The sequence below is a fragment of the Loxodonta africana genome, chromosome 16 (genome assembly GCF_030014295.1).
Source record: "Loxodonta africana isolate mLoxAfr1 chromosome 16, mLoxAfr1.hap2, whole genome shotgun sequence".
NCBI classification, from domain to species: Eukaryota; Metazoa; Chordata; class Mammalia; order Proboscidea; family Elephantidae; genus Loxodonta; species Loxodonta africana.
In genome coordinates, this window is record NC_087357.1 from 82,141,666 (window position 1) to 82,162,225 (window position 20,560).

The following is a 20,560-nucleotide window of genomic DNA, read 5'->3' on the forward strand; positions in this document are numbered from 1 at the left end:
ATTTGTCTATATTTCTCCTTTCATATTAGCCAGTATTTGTTTCATGTATTTTGGTACATTGCTATTAAGTGCATATATATTTATAATTATTATGTCTTCTTGCTGGATTGACCGTTTTATTATTATTTAATGTCTTTCTTTATCTCTTGTAGTAGTTTTTGATTTAAAGTCTATTTTAGTGGTTGAGAGCTCAGCTGCTAACCAAAAGGTCAGCAGTTCAAATCCACCAGCCTTGTCTTGGAAACCCTATGGGGCAATCCTACTCTATCTTGTAGGGTCGCTTTGCGTTGGAATCTACTCTGCAGCAACAGGTTTGGTTTTTTTTAGGTTTAATCTGATATCAGTGTGGCCACACCTGCACTTTTTTGTTTACTGGTTACATGGAATATTTTTATCCATCTTTTTATTTTCAGCCTGTGTTCTTACGGAAACCCTGGTGGCGTAGTGGTTAAGTGCTACTGCTACTAACCAAAAGGTCAGCAGTTCAAATCCACCAGGCGCTCCTTGGAAACTCTATGGGGCAGTTCTACTCTGTCCTATAGGGTCGCTATGAGTTGGAATCCACTCGAAAGCAGTGGGTTTCTTTTGGGTTTTGTGTTCTTACGTCTAAGGTGTGGTTGTTATAGATGGCAAGAAGATGGATCATGGTTTTTTTAATCCATTCTGCCATTCTCTGCCTTCTGCATGAGGCATTTGGACTATTTGCATTTAAGGTTATTACTGAAAACAAAGTGTCTACCTAACTCATTTTGCTGTTTGTTTTTTGAGTGTTTTACGTCTTTATTGTTTTTTTATTCTGATTTTTCTCTTTGTGTTTGGCTGCTTTCTTATAATGAGCCCTTTTGCTTTCTTCTTTTCTTCTGAATGATTTCTCTTGATATTACAATACAGAGCTTACAATTGCAACAATGTCTAACATGAACAGCAATTACCATGCAACTTTAACGTAATAAATCTATTCCTGATATGCTTCTCCCTCCCCCATTTTTGTTTGTGTCTCCATTAACATCAATATATAACCTGTATTCAGTAAATTTACGTTGATGTTTACTTCCTACAAACTTGATGTTATATTGTTTATGGGATTTAGTTACTGAGTTTATTCCCTGAGACTGTCATATACTTGGCCCTTATGATTGTCCATTTGTTGATTTCCCCCTTGTTTTTCACTAACAGCTTTGCTGGGTGAAGAAATTCTTGGTTGGCACTTGTTTTCGTTCAGTATTTCACATGTGTTTTTCCACTATCTTCTGGCCTCTTAAGTTTCTTTGGAGAAAGCTGCATTCTTTCTTATGAAAGGGCTTGGTATGTTATATTGTGTTTTTTCTTTTGCTGTTTTCAGAATTCTCTCCTTTTCTTTGGTTTTCAAGAATCTTATTAGAATATGGTGCAGAATTGATCTTTTTCTGTCTCTTCTGGGTGGGGTTCGTGTAGCTTCTTATATTTGCAGGTTTGGTCCTCTGTTCAGGTCTGGAAAATTCTCTCTGATTATCTCTTGGAAAATTGTTTCTTTACTTTTACTGTCGTGGTACTCTGGGATTCCAATAATTCTATTTACTGTCTTTGTCTTCGTAGGTGACTTTTTGTTAATCTCTAGCTGCTCTTAAAATTCTCTGTCTTTGGTTTTGGCAAGTTTGATTATGTCTTGGTGACTTTCTTTTGGGATCTACCCTGTGTGGGGTTTAATGAGCTTCTTGGATAGATATCTTCTCATCTTTCATGATATCAGGGAAGTTTTCTGCCAACAAATCTTCCACAATTCTGTCTGTATTTTCTGTTATCTCCTCTGTTCTGGTACTTCAATCACTCGTAGGTTATTCCTCTTGATAGAGTCCCACATAATTGTTAGGGTTTCTTCATTTTTAAAAATTCTTTTATCTGATTTTTCCTCAAATAAGTTGGTGTCAAGTGCTTTATCTTCAGTATCACACTGACTTCCATTTCTTCTCAATTCTGTCCCTCTTTCTATTGAGTTGTCTAATTCTGAAATTTTATTGCTAATCTTCTGGATTTCTGTTTGCTGTCTCTCTCTGGGTTCTTGCAGCCTGTTAAATTTGTCATTATGCTCTGCTCTAATCTTCTTATGTTCCTCTGTTGCTTTGTCTGTGTGTTCCTTGGCTTGTTCTGGGTTTTGCCTTACCTCCTTCCTGATCTCTTGAAGAGCTCTGTGTATTAATTTTTTGTATTCTACCTTTGATAATTCCAGGAAGTTCTCTTCATCCAGAAGATTTCTTGATTCTTTGTCTTGGGAGTTTGCTGAAGCCATCATGGTCTGCCTCTTTATGTGATTAGGTACTGTTGTCTCTGAGCTATCAATAAGTTATTATATTTATTGTATGTTTACTTACTTGTTTTGTTTTGATATGCCCAAATAAGCTGCTTTTGTGAGCTAGTTTGATTATTGGCACCTGTCACCAGGTAGTTAGATTTGTTAATAGGTATGTGAGCCCAGGTGTCTGTTTCCTTTTCTTGTATGGCTTCAGCTCAGGTGTCCAGGTAGTTGGTCACCAAGTTTGTGGTGCAGCCTCTCACGTACAGTCCTAGACAGGCAGGGATGATTGGTATGGGCACAGGTATCTGATCGCATTAGGGGTCACACACTGAGCAAGGCAGGGGTCTTACAGCCCCCCCGAGTGTCTATGAGGAAAGTATGTCCCAGGTCGGTGGGTTTTACATGTGGACTATGGGCACCCAATGTTGTTGGCTGTAAGGACTAGGAGGCACCACTTACTTTTGGGTCCCTGTCATGGGTGGCTAGGTGGCATGAGTGGAGCTACCAGTCCTCAGGCCCCTGATGTGGGTAGGTGAGGACCCTGCATAATAGGCAGAGCGGTGTCAAATGTTACGAACCTGCCACTCAATATAGCTGATACAATTGAAGTTAGGCTTCAGGCGTATCCCTGTTGTACTGTGCTAATGAGGGCCTACATTGTTGAAATGGGCCCACAGTCTACGCAGGGGTGAAAGGCATTCAAAGTCCGTTTACCCCTTACGTCTGTGCCTAGGCAGCTTAGGGGAGCTGGCAGATTATTTTTTCCTGTTTGTTACTTTGTTCTGTCTCCAAGGCTGGGAGAATGGCTCAGAGCACATAATGGATCTTACTTCTAGGCCAGGGGACACAGCAATCTGTGTTTCCGGCCTGGGACCCAGTGCAGAGCAGGGAGGGGGCAGGTAAATGGGAGAGAGATTTTTCCCAAAGGGGTGCTTTTTTTTTTCAATTTTTATTGTGCTTTAAGTGAAAGTTTACAAATCAATTTAATCTCTCATACAAAAATTTGTATACACCTTGCTATATACTCCTAGTTACTCTCCCCCAATGAGATAGCACACTCCTTCCCTCCACTCTCTATTTTCATGTCCATTTGGCCAGCTTCTGACCCCCTCTGTCCTCCCATCTCCCCTCCAGACACTAGCTGCCCACATAGTCTCATGTGTCTACTTGATCCAAGAAGCTCACTCTTCACCAGTATCATTTTCTCTCCCAGAGTCCAGTCTATCCCCTGTGTGAAGAGTTGGCTTTGGGAATGGTTCCTGTCTTGGGCTAACAGAAGGTCTGGGGATCATGACCTCTGGGATCCTTCTAGTCTCAGTCAGACCATTAAGTCTGGTCTTTTTATGAGAATTTGGGGTCTGTATCCCACTGCTCTCCTGCTCTCTCAGGGGTTCTCTGTGAGGGCAGTCATCGGTTGTAGCCGGGCACCATCTAGTTCTTCTGGTCTCGGGCTGATGTAGCCTCTGGTTTATGTGGCCCTTTCTGTCTCTTGGGCTCTTAATTACCTTGTGTCCTTGGTGTTCAAGGGGTGTTTTTTGATCCAAACAGTAGGTTGGACACATGTCCTTATTTTTTGCTGATTGAGCTCCGCTTTTCAGTGGCTCTGGAGGCTTGAGTAGATTCTCTACTGCTCAGTCTCTCCCGATATGGAAAACGCATCTTCAGTGCCACTGCTTGCCTCACTGCTCGCACCAACCAATCCGATCTGTAAGGTGCCAGTTCCACCGGGTCAGGTCTGACAACTCCTCACTGCTTCTGAACCATCTCTCCCGCCCCCCGCCACTCATTCAGATTCCTCAACTTTGTGTTTGATGTTCAGGGCTCCCAGATTGTCATGTATAATTGATTCACTTGTTTTTTTTTTGAGTCTTTGTTGTAAGAGGGACCATAGAAAGTGTCCTCTTGGCCCTGCCTCCAGATTCTGGTAATTGTAACATTAGATTTCTTAATTGAATTCCATATTTCCTTTTGTGTTTCTTTGTTTTTCTTTCTTCTTTTCTCTTGAGACCTGATAAGGTCAGTTTTTTTGTCTTCTAGTTCATTTATTCTATTTTCTCTTTGACTCTACTGTTTAGTGTTTCCCTTATCTATTTCAGTTGGCTTTATTCTTGAGGACTCGTAGTTCTGTTTGTTTGTTGGGTTTTTTGTTTTGTTTTGTTTTTTGATGCTTTCTATTTCCTTGTTGAGTCTCTCAATCTGTGCCTCCATTTGTTTCCTGATCCCCGCTAGTTTGTTTCCTGTGTGTTTTTGGTTTCTTTAATCATATTTAGCACATAGTCTGAAAATCATCGATGATTTGAGTTAGTCTGGCCTGCACAGAAGAAATTTCCTCTTCATCATGTTTTGTTTTTGATCGGTCCTTCTTTTATTGTGATTTTGTATGATATTGTTTTTTGTTGAACTTGGGTCATTTTCTTATCTTTTTTTCTTTAAATTTTGTATGCTGGCTTTCGTTCAAAAATTTTCTGGTAGGGCTCCCTGATGGCACAGCAGCCAGGCCCCCAGCTGCCAATCATAAGGCCATAGCCTGCACCCACCAGCCGTTCTGTGGGAGAAAGATGCGGCAGCCCACCTCTGCAAAGACTTAAATAATCCTGGGAATCCCACTGAGCAACTGCACTATGCCCCACAGGGTCGCCATGATTCAGAATCGACCCAGTGGCAGTGGGCTTGGTATCATCTCCTGAGATCCATTAGCGAGTACTCTTAGCCTTAGGCTTTTTTCAGTGCTGATTCAGGAATACTGGGTGCGTGAGCTCTTGAATTCAATACGTGTGTGCAGGAGGGCAGAGTTATTTGGTTGCAGACACTGACTTAAGTAGTGGGGCTCAGTCTCCCTATGGCAAAGGCTAGGGACTCTCTGTATCTTTCCCTCATGGGCATCCCTGTGTAGGCTTTCCCACAGTGTCCCTCTGTGGGCAGGGAGTCTGACGTTTCCCTCTGTGACATCTGTCCGTCTGAAGTATTCCCCTTGCCCTGTTGCCCTTGCAGGTCCTTCTGGTCCTAGTGCCCATCCGTCTCAGGCCTCAGTGAGATTCAACAAAACTCTTTCTTAGCACCACAGTCTCCCTTCTCCCCCTCCCAGTTGTACAGCCTGCAAGCTCACACTACCAGTTTGCACTGCCTTAACAAAGTCAGGCTACAGCTTCCTCAGATTAGCGCCTTTCTGTGTTCTCTGTATGGTGTGTTTTCCAGCCCATCCCAAAATGGCTGCAATGAGTGAGTACTTCCAGTGTTAGCACATAGGTTCTCCCAGGTTTTGTGCCATCCCTGTTCCTTTTCTCCCCTGCTTCTGGACTCACCTCAGTTCTCCCAACACCCCAGCTACTGCCTGGAGTTATGAGATCTCATTCTGTGTGTCTTTTTATTTGTCGTTCAGTGGGTTAGTTGCTGGGGGAGTAAATGGGACCATCTACTCACTTCATCATCTTGTTCTGCCTTTTTGGGAGAATTTAATGAAGCTTTGCTTTTTACCATCATCTAAATACTTATTTTTCTTATAATAATTATTATAATAAATAATGAATGATTACTTTTCTTAATTATTATACCATTTTTGACCAAGGGCTTATGGTTCTCATAAAGTTAAGTGAGTATTTATAATTTTAAGAAACTTTTTACTTCTTTAATACATTTTACAGATTAATAAGTAACTTGGTAAAAGGTAAGATTTTCACAAAGATACTAATAATATGTTAGAAGGCATAAGGTCGTGTTTTGTTAAATTATTAATTCTCTCCTAAACTGTAGTTGAATTGGTTCTGTTCTTGAATGCCGTGTCTTTTTTTCTCCTTTGCACTTCCAAAAAAGCCTTAAAGACAGGTCTGAAGTGTTGACAGTTGTGAGAAAGGTCAATGCAGTAATGTTTCACTAGATAAATAAGTGATATTGTAAAGCTTGGGACAGTCAGCAAAGCATGGCACCAGCTACTCATATGTCCGTTTTAAAAGACAAGGATAGATACCCAACAGTATGTTCAGATAAATATGTTTAAATATGTTCAGATAGGCAATTCTCCCTACCCCCCTCCATAAGTAGAATCAAAAGTCCTGCACAATATATATGTAAAACAAACATAAAAAGACTCTGATATGTGGAGAAAGAAGGCAGAGTAGCTACGGACTATGGGTTCACAGGAAACACAGGGTACCAAAGTAGTGTCAGCAGTGACCTAGTGGGGAGCCTGAACTCTCACCTCTACCCAGCAGTAAGAAGGTGCCTCTCCCACTCCCTGCCCCTGGGGTCAACAAAGGCCAAGTGGGGAACCAGAATGTCCAACCCCAGCTGGCGATAATGTGGTGCCCTCTCTGTCCATCACTGGTGTAAACAAAAATTGAAATATGATCCAGTCTCATAATACTCAAAATATCGAGATTTCAATAAAAAATTAGTCGTCATACCACAAACCAGGAAAATTTCAACTTAAATGAGAAAGGACAGTAAACAGACACCAACGCTGACTTAACAAAAATGTTAAAATTACCTGACAGAGATTTTTAAAGAAGCCATTATGAAAAAGCTTCAATGAGCAAGTACAAACATGCTTGAAAGAATTGAAAAAAACATCAAGTCCCAACAAGAAGTTATCAAGAAGAACCAAATGGAAATTTTACAGCTGAAAAGTATAATGACTAAAAATTTAAAAACTCAGTGGATGGGATCAGTAGAGAATGAAGAGGATAGAGGAAAGAATCAGTGAGCTTGAAAAAGAAAAATAGATATTAATGTGAAAAACAGGGAGAAAATAAACAAGAAAAATATGAAGACAATTTAAGAACCTGTAGGAGTGTAACAAAAGATCTAACATTTCTATCATTGGATTTTCCAGAAAGAGAGTGGGGCCGAGAAGTATTAGAAGAAATAATGGTGGAAACTTCCAAATTTGGCAAGACACAAACGTACAAATTAAAGAACCTGAGATAACCCCAAAATCCAAAGAAATCCACTCCAAGACATACCACAATGAAACTTCTTAAAACTAAGGGTAAAGAAAAAATACTGAAAGTGCTAAGAGAGGGAAGGCACCTTAGAAGAGAGAAACAATTCAAGTGACAGTGAAATTTTTTGTCACAAAGCACGACACTAGCGGAAGTGAAAGAACATATTTCAAGGACTGAAAGAAAAGAATAGTCAACCAGAATTCTATATCCAGGGAGAATATTGTTCAGGAATGAAGGGGAAATTAAGACATGTTCAGATGAAGGAAAAGTAAGGGAATTTGCCATCAGCAGGCCTACCATAATAGAGTATCTAACAGAAGTTCTTAAAACAAAATGAAAAAAGAAGGAATCTTGGAACATCAGGAGGGAAGAAAGAACAACAGAGAAAAAGTAGATATCTGGGTAAATAAAAAAGACTTATTAAGTTTTCTTAATTGAGTTTGACATTTCCCTTTCACTGCTTTCAAAATTATAACATTGTCTGTTGTGGTTCTCAGTGTATTTAGAGGAAATATTTAAGACAATTACTGGAGGAAGGTAAAAGGACTTAAAGGAAGGTAAGATTTCTATATTCTACTGGAACTAGTAAAATGTTGACACCAGTAGGTGGGGCTAAGTTATATATATTGTTATGCCTAGAATTGCCACTAAAATATCTGTTCAAGGAGATGTTCTCAAAAACACTAAATAAAAATAGAATTCTAAGAAATGTTTGTGTAACCCACAGGAAGGCAGGAAAAGGAAAACAGAGGAAAGAAATAAAATGGCAGACTTAAATCCAAACAGGTCAAAGATTACATTAAATATAAGTGGCCTAAAAATACCATTGAAAAGGCAGAGATTTACAAAGCGAATAAAAACACACCTACTACATGCAGTCTACAAGAAATTATTGTAAGGATGTAGGCAGGTTGAATGGGAAAAGCACTTTTACTTGTAATAGCCAAAAACTGGAAACAACTAAAATGCCTCTCAGTAGGTAAATGGTTAAACTATGGTACATTCATACCATGGAATGCTACTCAGCAATGAAGAGAAACAAACTATTGATATTTGCAACAACCGGAGTGAGTCTCAGGGGCATTGCACTGAGTGAAAAAAGCCAATCTTAAAAGGATACGTAAGGTTCCATGTATATAACATGACAGAATTATAGAGATGGGGAAGAGATTAGTGGTTGCCAGGCGTTAGGGATGGCGGGGAGGAAAGGGTGGGCATGGCAATGCAGGGGTAGCAGGAAGGAGAGCTTTGTGGTAATGGTGCAGTTCTGTATCTTAGTTTCAGTAGTGATTACCCAAATGTACACATACAGTAGGTAATATGGCATAGAATTGTACACACACGTACTGGTACTAATTTCCTGGTTTTGATATTGTGCTGTAGTTACATAAATTTGGGGGAAACTAGATGAAGGGTACATTGGACCTCTGTACTATTTTCTTAACTTCCTGTGAATCTATTTCAAAAGTAAAAAGTTTTAAAAAGTAAAAATAAGTCATAAGCAGAAAGTTCAAATATTTTAAACAAATACACTAACATGGTTTATATATCTTCAGGTCCAGGAAGGCAAGTATCTTTAGTGCATGCCTCTAAAATAGTAGAATACCTTCTGTGAATGTATGAGTTTTTTTAATTTAGTTTTGATTTTTATCACAATTAAAGAGGGTTATTATAAAAGGCAACTACTTAACCACTTTGAACTCTTTTGCTTTAAAAAAAAAATTTTTTTTTTTTTAATGTTTTCCTCTTGCTTAGTTTTCTATGGGCTGTTGTTAGTTACCGTCAAGTTGATGTGAACTCATGGGGACCTTGTGTATGACAAAACAAAACTGCCCAGTTCTGCTCCAGCCTCACAATCATTTGTATATTTCAGCTCGTTTTTGCAGCCATCATGTCAATCCATCTCATGGAAGGTTTTCCTCAAATTCCTATATATTTATGATTAATTGAACCCCAAACTCTGAATTGCAAACATCTTTCTATTCATTGTGAATATCACCTTTCCCATTATCCTAACCTAAAGAGGGAGGTTTTAAAGCTTTGGTGTAAAGAAAATTCTAGTGTTGAAACTGGCCTGTAAACCAGAGTGAAGGTACATTTTCTCTATAACTATTTCTGTTTACACATACACCTCATCCAGTCATAGATAAATGAACAAAGATTCCTTTACTTCAGCTTATCTCCTGATAGAATAGCAAAGAAAATCTGTAGGTATTTGTGAAGAGTCTGCATCTTCATTAATCTCAAATGTTGGTTACATAGGGAAGTGGGGAGAGCCATCGAGTAGAGGCCAGAACACTGGGGCTTCTAGTTCTGACTTTGTTGCTAATCAACCCCATCAGCCTAGGAAGATCAGGTAACTTCCTTGGCCTCCATATTTTGTTCTCTGTAATAATGACAGGATCAGATGGACTATAACTGAGACCTCTTCTAGTCCGAATATAATTTCAAGTAGATAAATGATTTACTTCAACCCTGACAGTGTATGTAGTATTTCAAAATTAAGAATGTTGTCATTTTCAGTACCTTTAAAGAAATACCCTGATGTTTAGAGAAAAATTGGAGTTTTAAAAGGCCTGAAGTAATTTCTAAAGCCTTGTAGAGATGGGAAGTTATAAAAGACAAAAATGGACCATGAATGTTGCCTTCGTTGTACTCCAAGCTATGATATGGGAATTGTGATGTTAACTTCCCAAGGGTTCCTAACCCAGAAACCCAGTGCCCTCGAGTCGATTCCGACTCATAGGGACCCTAAGGGTTCCTAGAAGAGAAAATTCTCAGGTCATTAGAAAACCTCATTGTTTAGTCCCCAGTAGGTTAGATTTGACACATACAATATGCTCTGAAATAATTAGTGTGGCTTTTATGGTGATTTTTTAAAATTCTAGATGGGTCCTTGAAGGCTTCTGAGTGAGTCCTTGGTGGTCTAGTGGTTTTTAGTTGATGTAGGCAAGGGCAGAATGTGCTCTTCTTCATTTCTGAGTATTTTATTTAATTGTGAATGTTAATGTGAGAGGTATTTGATATTTAGAATACTTCATTCATGTTCAGAGAGCATTAAGTTGAATTACATACATTTGGAAATGAAATTTGTAAGTTTGTTAGTATGATTTTAAGTGTAGTTTTACGTGTGATTGATGATGCTGATAGTGTGCCTACGGTAGTCTATGAAAAGCACGTATGTAATTTAATTTCATAATAAACATTTATTTACTGGTTAACATTCACCGGCAACATATTTTATTGATTATTCAGGTACTTGAAGAAACAGAAGCTCAACATTTATATCAGTCCATTTTGCCTGATATGGTGAAAATTGCACTCTGTCTGCCCAGTATTTGCACCCAGGTTAGTGGATATAACTTCCTCAGTAGCTTTCTTGAGCCTCAAAAACAGCTGAATTTCTTTAAACTCTAATGGCCAAGGTCAGAGAGAGAGAGAGAGAGATGGGAAACAGCTTTTGCCAAAGAGTATGTCAATTTTGCTATATTAAGGAAAAGGTTAGAGGCTAGAAAGAATGCTGCGAAAGACATTAAAAATGCAACATTCAATTTCTGAGCTTCAGTTTACACTGTGGAAGTTATCTTACTCAGACTTCTCTTTCTCTTTAAATAATCTCTTAACTTTAAAAAAAAGGAGTTGTTATTTCAAAACGTACTAATGAATTTAGAACATTTTTTCTTCAAAATAAGGAGCTCAGGTGGCACAGTGGTTAAAGCACTCAGCTGCTGACTGGAAGGTCAGTAGTTCTAACCCACCAGCTGCTCCTTGGGAGAAAGATGTAGCAGTCTGCTCCTGTAAAGATCACAGCCTCGGGAACCATATAGGGCAGTTCTGCTCTGTCCTCACAGGGCTGCTATGTGTTGGAATGACTCACTGGCAATGAGGGGGAGTCATCAAAATGCCTCAAGATCACCCACCCAGCCTTTCCTAATGCCCCCCCCCCAAAGTGGTGTGTCATATAACAAATGAGTTCATGATATTTTCTTAACTTTTTAAAATAGAAGAAGTTATATCTGTTATTATTTCATTTTTATTTGCAGTATATTAATTACGTATTGCTATGTATTAAGTTACCTCAAAGTTTAGTGGCTTAAAACAACAAACGTATATTATCTCACAGTTCCTGTCTGTCAGGAATTCGGGAGCAGCTTAATGGAGTGATTCTGGCTCAGCATCTCTCTGTGCTTGCAGTCAAATGTTGGCCAGGGGTATAAGACATCTGAAGACTTGACAGCCCACTTCTCAGCCTCAGTTTCTTGCCATGGGCTGCTCCATAGACTGCTTGAGTATCCTCACAACATGGCAGCTAACTTCCTCAGCGTGAGCGATGCAAGGGAGAGAGCAAGGAAGCTGCAGTGTCTTTATGACCTAGTTTCTGAGTGAGGAAGCTGCAGTGTGTTTATGATCTAGTTGCTGAATCACGCACTGTCAGTTCCACTATTGATTAGAAGGTAGTCACTAAGTCCAGCCCGTACTCAAGAGTAGGGGAATTAGATTGCACCTCTTAAAGGGAGGAATGTGAAAGAACTTGTGGACATATTTTCAAACCATCATAGGGGGCTGCTTGTTTTGCTTTTCATAGTTTTCTTTTACAACAGTGGCTAGATGTCTTGAATTTGCCTTCGTCTTTTATTTCTAGGGCAAACCCTCTTGCTGCATGAATGTTAGCTAGGGCTTTGCTAACACTCTTATTCCACAGGGACCCACTGTATGGACATTTTGGGTGGTACAATTTCTTAATGTGTGGGATGCCCCTGCGCATTGCAGTATGTCACTGGAACAACACAAAAACTACAAGCACTATCATTGGGGGATGCAGAATCCAACACCCCAACATGTCCAAATGCCTGCTTGGGGGAGATGCCACCTCCACCTAAGGACCACTGAATGCTTTTCAGTGTGCCATATTTGTTAGCATTTTACTGTGGTATTCCCAATTTCAGGTGAGTTTAATTTCACCTCAGTAATGCATGTGTCCGAAATACATTTTTCTATTGGAAAGGGAAAATATATTTTAAAACTCATCTTCTTGTTTATGTTGGAAGTTAGTTGATTGCGTATGTTCCATGTTCATTCTTTTTCCTTACCCTCTTTGCTTTTTTTCTTACCTAGTGAAGTCTCTCACTACCCCCATGGGCTCAGCCTAATTTTTACGTCCACTGTAAAGCCTTCCTTGACTCTGCCAGCCAAGATTAGTCCCTCCTGTATCACTCAAACCATACTTAGCACCTTGTTTTGTAATTTATGTCTTTATATATCTCCCCTCACTAGATTATATTCTTTTTGAAGGCAGATCCTCTTTGTGTCCCCAGGTTTAACATGGGACACATTCATTAAATGTTTTTTGAATTTAATATATAGTTCACAATTGACACTGTTATACAACCTTTAGACATGAATCACTTTTTCTCTCCTTTTATTCCTAGGAGAAAAAGTTTCCATATTTTTCTTAAACAGATATTGATTCAAAAGTATATACATTTCTAAGTTGTAACAAGTAGCCCAGTAGAAGCACAATCAGACTCAAGGCTCCCCATCTTCTTCCTGGCTTAGAACAACTCTGTTTTTCCATTAGTGTATTAATGGGGTAAACATCTTAATCTCTGTTCTGTCCTCTTGAAAAACAAATCTTTACTGTGAAAGTGCAATTTAAATACAGTGATCCATCACATTAAAGTATTCTAGGCCAAATCCAAAAGGTAAGTTTTAGACTTATGAAAAGGAAATTAAAGGGAACAGATTTTGGACAGGGACTCTTTTTTTTTTTTAATAGTATATTATTGTGTTTTCACCGAAGATTTACACGGCCGTTTAGGTTCTCATTCAACAGTTTCTACACAAGTTGTTCAGTGGCATTGGTTACATTCTTCACAATGCATGAACGTTGTCATTGGTCCTGTTCTGGCTGCTCATTTCCATTCACTGCTTCCCCTGCTCCCTTACATTCTCATCTTTGCTTTTAAGTAATTGTTCACCATTTGGTTTCATATAGTTGGTTTTTAAAGGAGCGCGGTACTTAGGAATAATATTATTTTGGGGGCCAATTTGTTGTGTAGCTACAAGGTGACTTCAGGGGTTAGTTTTTGTTCAAGGCCTGGAGAGTATCTCAGGGCAGTAGTCTTAAGGAGTCCTCCAGTCTCAACCAGTCCAGTAGGTCTGGTTTATTTACTTATTTTTTAGGAATTTGATGTTCTGTTCTACATTTTTCTCCCATTCTTTGAGTTCATCTATTGTTGCCCTGATTAGAATGGTCAACAGTTGCAGCCAAGCATCATCTAATTCTTTTGGTCTCAGAGTAGGTGAGGCCATGGTTCGTGTAGGCTGTTTGTCCTGTAGACTAGTATGTTCTTTGAGTCTTTGATTTCTTTCTTTCTCTTTGGCTGGAGCAAGTAGAGAGCGGTAGTTGTATCTTAGAAGGTCGTGCACAAGCTTTTTAGACCCCAGGCACTACTCACCAAACTAGTATGTAGAACTACAGGAATTATGTTATGCCAGTTGACTGAGATGTCCCATGAGACTATGGTCCTAATCCTACAAACCTAGAAATCTAATCCCTCAAGGTGTATGGTTGTGTCTAAGAAGCATCTGTAACAGGGCCCCCTGTGCGTTTTATTATATGTATGAACATATGTGCATACCATCTCTTAGATGCATTGGACAGGGACTTTTTTAAAGATCTTGGTTCATAGTAACTAGACCCTTATTTATCTTGATAAGATTTGCATCCTCACGTTTTCTCCAAGCATAAGCTTTTCAGGCATTTCTCCTCCCCCAAGAGAACAGAAATGACTTACTATATTTAAAATTGTAATATTTGGTTATTTGGGAAACAAGAAATGTTTGTGCTTATAATTCATTAAACCTAAAATAGTCACTGTCTTAGTCATCTAGTGCTGCCATAACAGAAATACAGGTGGACGGCTTTAACAAAGAGAAGTTTATTCTCTCACAGTCTGGTAGGCTACAAGTCCAAATTCAGGGCATCAGCTCCAGGGGAAGGCTTTCTCTCTCTGTCGGCTCGGGAGGAAGGTCCTTGTTATCAGTCTTCCCTTGGTCTGGGAGCATCTCAGCGCAGGAACCTCAGGTCCAAAGGATGCACTCTCCTCCCTGCGCTGCTTTCTTGGTGGTATGAGGTCCCCAGCTCTCTGCTTGCTCCCCTTTCCTTTTTATCTCATGAGAGTTAAAAGGTGGTGCAGACCACACCCCAGGGTAACTCCGTTTACATTGGATCAGGGATGTGACCTGGGTACAGGTGGTGTTACTGCCCCACCCTAATCCTTTTTAACGTAAAATTATAATCACAAAGTGGAGGAAGACCACACAATGCTGGGAAATTGTGGCCCAGCCAAACTGATACACTGATTTTGGAGGGGACATAATCCATGACAGTCACCATTAATTTTTTAGTCATTTTCCTTGATAACTTGGAAAACGGTAGTTTAAAAAACTCATTTTTCACTGAAACCAAGTGAGTTTGCTTTAAATCATTGACACACTGTCCCCTTTTTAAAACTCAGTGCTGGGTTGTGAGTAAATGTATAGGGTGGAAAGTGGAGATTTCCGTTACGAGCTGTTTCCTCTTTCTTAGAAATGGTGATCCTTAAGACCTGAAAGGAGAGAGAATTTTGGATACTGTAGTGAAGATAAGGATCCCTGGTGGTGCAGTGGTTACGTGCTTGAGTACTAGCCAAAAGGTTAGCGGTTCGAACCTCCTAGCTGTTCCCCAGGAGGAAGATGTGGCAGTCTGCCTCCGTACAAGATTACAGCCTTGAAACCCCACGGAGCGGTTCTGCTCTGTCCTGTAGTGAAGATAAGGATCCCTGGTGGTGCAGTGGTTACGTGCTTGAGTACTAGCCAAAAGGTTAGCCGTTGGAACCTCCTAGCTGTTCCACGGGAGGAAGGTGTGGCAGTCTGCTTCCGTACAAGAGTACAGCCTTGAAAGCCCACGAAGCGGTTCCGCCCTGTCCCGTAGGGCTGCGGTGAGTCGGAATTGACTTGACGGCAATGGGTTTGGTTTTCTTGGTAGGGAAAATAAATCCTTTACTTTTTGCTTGTTTTTGTTTACTTTTTATTTTTTCCAGGAGAAATGGTTGAACTGTAAGTTTAACCATGTCTTTTTCCTAGCAAACTCTTACTGTAGCAATGATGTGTGTTTCCTATTATTTGGAAAAGAAGCTTAATTGTTACGGCATTGTGGCTTTGAATGGCCTGGCCCGCCTCTGCTCAGTTTGATTGCGGATGTTCGTTCTCGAGGTGTGGTTAGGACAGCTCTCTACAAACTGCTTGACATTAGTGCGGATATCCAGTAGCCTTACTTCTTGGTATGACTGAAAAGGAGAATAAAAAGCATCTCTAAATATTATGTTGGAGCGTTTTGAAACTTAATTGATCTGTAAACTGGCAGTTGGTCTTTGATTTTGCCATCAAATCTTCCTATGGTTTATACATTTAAAATAAGGTAAGACCCACTGAGCCCAATGCTGAGGGCCTGTGGATTCTGCTGAAAATAAGGGGCTCAGTGAATTTGGCTTTGGCCCGACTAGAAGATACTTCAGATGTAAAGAGTTCTTAGGAAAATGCCTTAATCCTCCTTGACTTGAAATGTTTTGAGTATTCAGTGAATACCCATCTTATTTCGGGTTATACCCAGTTGTGTTTGATGGTTTTCCCATGTTCCATTAATTGCTTTAATAAAATTAGATTTGGGTCTCATGAAGAAATTGTCAACGTGAAGTGTGATTTTTAGAAAAAGAGGGAAAGACTTATTTATTGAATATTTTCCTTAGATCATCTTATTTAGGAGTAAAGTAGAAAAATTTCTGACAATCTTTAATGTAAGTGAGAACAAAATTTAGTGTAAGCAACAGTGGTAAACTCAGTATTGCACTTTTCTGTTTCATTTTAATTTTGCATTACACGTGCAACATATTTTTACTTCTTGCTAATGCAATCTTGTTTTTCACTAATAAGCAGTGTTTTGTGTTCTCTTTGCTATCATTATCATTGATTAGCAATCTGCAGTTTGTCAAACAAGAACATTTTTCCAGTCATCCTTGATAAACATCCCTTGACTTTAATGGTATTGCTGATTTAAGAATTCAAGAGTGGCCCGAAATTATTTCTGCCCTAATTTAGCAAATGCAATTTGGTGCTTCTGCTTTTGAAATTGCTAAACTAATTATTGCTCTTCTCGTCTGTATTTTTTGTTTGTTTCCTCTGTCAGCCACTACCACTCCTGAAGCAGAAGATGAATCATTCCATCACAATGTCACAGGAACAGATCGCCAGCCTTTTAGCTAATGCTTTTTTCTGCACCTTTCCACGACGAAATGCTAAGATGAAATCGGAGTATTCTAGTTACCCAGATATTAACTTCAATCGGTATGTTTTCAGAGAACACCTTTTTAACAATGAAATACAGAAGAGTGGAAGGAACTAATAATATTTACGTTGTAATTGGCCATGGGCCAAGCATTTTATGTACAGTTATCTCATTTGGTCTTTATAATACTGTGAGTTAAATGATGTTTTTGCCATTTTGCAAACAAGATAATTAAAGTTCGTGGAGGTTGAAGAACTTAACATAGAACCTAGTAGCCATAAGTCACAGTGATGGAGTTTAATTCAGGGCCGTCTACTACAAGGCCCATGTTCTTTGCATCCTCGCAGATGTCCTCCTCCTCGAGTGCTCTGGATCCATTACACCTCTTCAGTTTGATTATTCATGGGAACATCTGTTATTTGTTACAATCTTTATATTCTGACAGAATGTTAAAGTTGGAGTAAAAGCTCTTTAATAAGTGAAGGTCTTATAAAATGTAAAAAATATGAGTATATAGTCATGAGACTGACTGTCTTGTGAGACTCATGGAACTAAGGTTGAAAAATACACTTGTCAAGATAAAAAGCAAAATGAAACTCAACTTTTCCATTTTCCATTTAAAAGAATTGAATTATTTAATTGTGAGGATATTGATAAAGTTTTAGATCCCAGCTGTTTTCCCAGATGAGTACTCTCTCCTTCACCTACTTGAACAGAAACATTGTTTAAGAAAGCTTCTTGGCAAATGAGTATCATTTCTGTCTCTCTCTTTTTCCATCTCAGTCCTTCTTTCTTCAGTTTAAGAATTGTCTTTATAACATCTGTGAACAGAATGTGAGTTTTCTTCCCTAATGTCAGGGGTGGGTCTTCAGAAAGTTATTATAATATACCCCTCTTTCCCAGTATGTTATGCAGAGTGTCCTCCTCCACGCAGTCCTGCCTGTGAGCAGTTATAGAGTGGGAAGGGCCTGTCATAGAGCACAGTCACACTTGTGGCTGCCATATCATTTCTGTCTTCAAAGCTGAGTGGAGCACATATTTTACTTCACTTTTTTAAATGTAGTTTCTTTAAAAACTTTTTATTTTACACTTACAGGAAAGTAGTAGAAATACTACCGAGAATGCCTAAATATACTTTACCCAGCTTCACCTTATTTTCACATCCTATATTAACCCATAGTACAATTATCAAAACCCAAGATATTAACATTGGTACAAAACTATTAACTAAACTACGTATTTCAGTTCTGCCACTTCTTCTACTGGCCTTTTTCTGTCCCATGATTTTTTCCAGTGTCCCACGTTGCATTTAATTGTTTTTCTCAGTCTCCTCCAATTTCTTCCTTTCTGTTGCCTTTTCTCTCATGACTTTGACACTTGAAGTTACTGGTAAGCTGTTTTGGAGAATGTCCCTCACGATGCTTTTTGAAAATTAGAATGTGGTTCTACATTTTGGCAGGAATACCACAGTAGTGATGTTATTATGTTCTTCTCAGTGAATCAAGGGATATGTCTTGTTACCAGTGATCACTTGGCTAAGATGGTGTCTGCCAGTTTTTCCACTATAAAATTACTGCCTTCCCCTTTGGGATTAATAAATGTCTCGGGGGAGATACTTTGGTATTATGCAAATCCTGTTTTGCCTCACATCTCCCTTCCCTGCCTCTAGTGATTTTAGCATCCACTGGTTGATCTTATCTGTAATGGTTTTTACTGTGATGCTTACCTGTTGTGATTTTTCTATTTCCCTCTTTCCACCTACATTTATTAATTGGAATTCTACCGTAAGGAAGAAGCTGTCCCTATCGAGCCATTTTTTATATCATAGTGGATGCAGAGATACTTATTTCATTCCATGAGTCGAAATTTAATGCTGTCATTATTTATTATTTCTTTAATATACTATCATTAATTATATTCACACTGGCCTATAACCATCACCACTATTTATTTCCAAAACTGTATCACCCAGAATAGAAATTCAGTATCCATTAAGCAGTAACTCCCCAATCCCTTCTTCCCTGTGCCGCTGGCAACCTCGAATCTACTTTCAGTCTCTCATCTGTCTGTTCTAAATATTCCTATGGAGCCCTGGTGGTGTAGTGCTTAAGAGCGCGGCTGCTAACCTAACAAAAGGTCAGCAGTTCAAATTCGCCAGCGCTCCTTAGAAACCCTATGGAGCAGTTCTACTCTGTCCTATAGGGTCTTTATGAGGTGGAGCTGACTTGACGGCACCTAAAACAACAACAGATACTTCATGTAAATGTGATCTATAATATTTCTTCTTTTACTTAGCATAATGTTTTCGAGGTTCATCCACGTTATAGCATGTATCAGAACCTCACTTCTGTTTACGGCTGAATAATATTCCATTGTATTTATACATCACATTTTGTTTATCCATTCACCTGTTGATGGGTACTTGGGTCATTTCTACCTTTTGGCAATAAACAGTGGTGTACAAGCATCTCGTTTAATCCCTGTTTTCATGTCTTTTGGAATAAATCTAGGAATGGAATTGCTGTAATTCTGTATTTAACTTTTTGAGGAACCACCAAAATGTTTTCCACAGTGGCTACACCATTTTACAGTCCTACCAGCAATGGATAAGGGTTCTAATTTCTCAACATCCTTGCCAAGACTTGTTAATGTATATCTTTTTTATTTTAGCCACCCTAGTAGATGTGAAGTGGTACCTCTTTGTGGGTCTTATTTGCATTTCTCTAATGACTAATTTAATGACTAATGACTTTGAGCAACTTTTCATGTGTTTATTGGCCGTTTGTATATCTTCTTTGGAAAATGTCTATGTAAGTCTTTTGCCTGTTTTTAAGTTGGTTTATCTTTTTGTTGTTAAGCTATAGGAGTTCTTTATATATTCTGGATGCTTAAACCATTATCAGACATATGATTTCTAAATATTGTCTTCCATTCTGAAAATGATTGCTTCACTCTCATGGTAATGTCCTTTAATGAGCAAAAGTTTTTCATTTTGACAAAGTCCAGTTTACCTATTTTGTCTTTTGTTGTTCATGCTTTTGGTGTTGTATCTAAGAATTCATTGCCAAATGCAAAGTCCTGAAGATTTACCTCTATATTTTCTTCTAAGAGTTTTATGTCTTATGCTTAGGTTATTGATCTATTTTGAGTTAATTTGCTTATATGGTGTGAGGTAGGGGGTCCAACTTCATTAATTTGCATGCGGAAATCCAGTTGTCCCAACACCATTTGTTGATAAGACGGTTCTTTCCCCATGGAATGAACTTAGCACTTTAGTCAAAAGTTACTTGGTCATAGATATATAGATCTCTGTCTGGATTCTCAATTTAGTTTCTTTAATCTGTATGTCTGTCGTTACGCCGGTAGCCACCCTGTTTTGATTACTGTTGCTTTGTAGTAAGTTTTGAAATCTGGAAATGTGAATCCTTCTACTTTGTTATTATTGTAATTTGATTTAGAGGATGGACCCCCACAGACTTTCTGACCCTTTTTCAAGAGTAGCTTTTTCCTTCCTCAGTACACCCCCATAGACATCATTACCGTTCCTCCACTGCACCTCTTCCTTCCATTCCTTTTCTGTTCAGCGGAGAGTTCTCTGATAACTGGGAGACTGCAGTGCTCACAGCCGTCTTTTTTTTTTTTTTTTCCAGTTATTTAGAGAGATTTATTTGTGATATACAGGGATTCTTTTTTTCCCTTTTTTAAAATTTTTATTGTGCTTTAAGTGAAAGTTTACAAATCAAGTCAGTCATACAGAAATTTAAACACACCTTGCTATATACTCCTAATTACTCTCTCCCTAATGAGACAGCACACCCCTTCCCTCGACTGTCTTCATGTCCATTTGGCCAGCTTCTGACACGCTCTGCTCTCTCATCTCCCCTCAGACAGGCGATGCCAACATAGTCTCATGTGTCTACTTGATCCAAGAAGCTCATTCTTCACCAGTATCATTTTCTATCCCATAGTCCAGTCCAATCCCTGTCTGAAGAGTTGGCTTTGGGAATGGCTCCTGCCTTGGGC

General features: G+C 39.0%; 1 protein-coding gene across 14 annotated transcripts in view; it reads left to right on the top strand.

The window, feature by feature from the left end:
- The window catches only part of PARG (poly(ADP-ribose) glycohydrolase), a 164,358-nt gene that overhangs the window by 54,863 nt on the left and 88,935 nt on the right, over positions 1–20,560 (top strand). For 13 of the 14 annotated variants that reach the window (XM_064269831.1, XM_064269838.1, XM_064269832.1 and 10 more), the window contains 2 exons: positions 10,468–10,560; positions 16,439–16,596. In XM_064269831.1, the coding sequence (XP_064125901.1) occupies positions 10,468–10,560; positions 16,439–16,596 (251 nt within the window). The remainder of the gene's footprint in view (positions 1–10,467; positions 10,561–16,438; positions 16,597–20,560) is intronic. The other variant, XM_064269830.1, reaches the window with a different exon arrangement.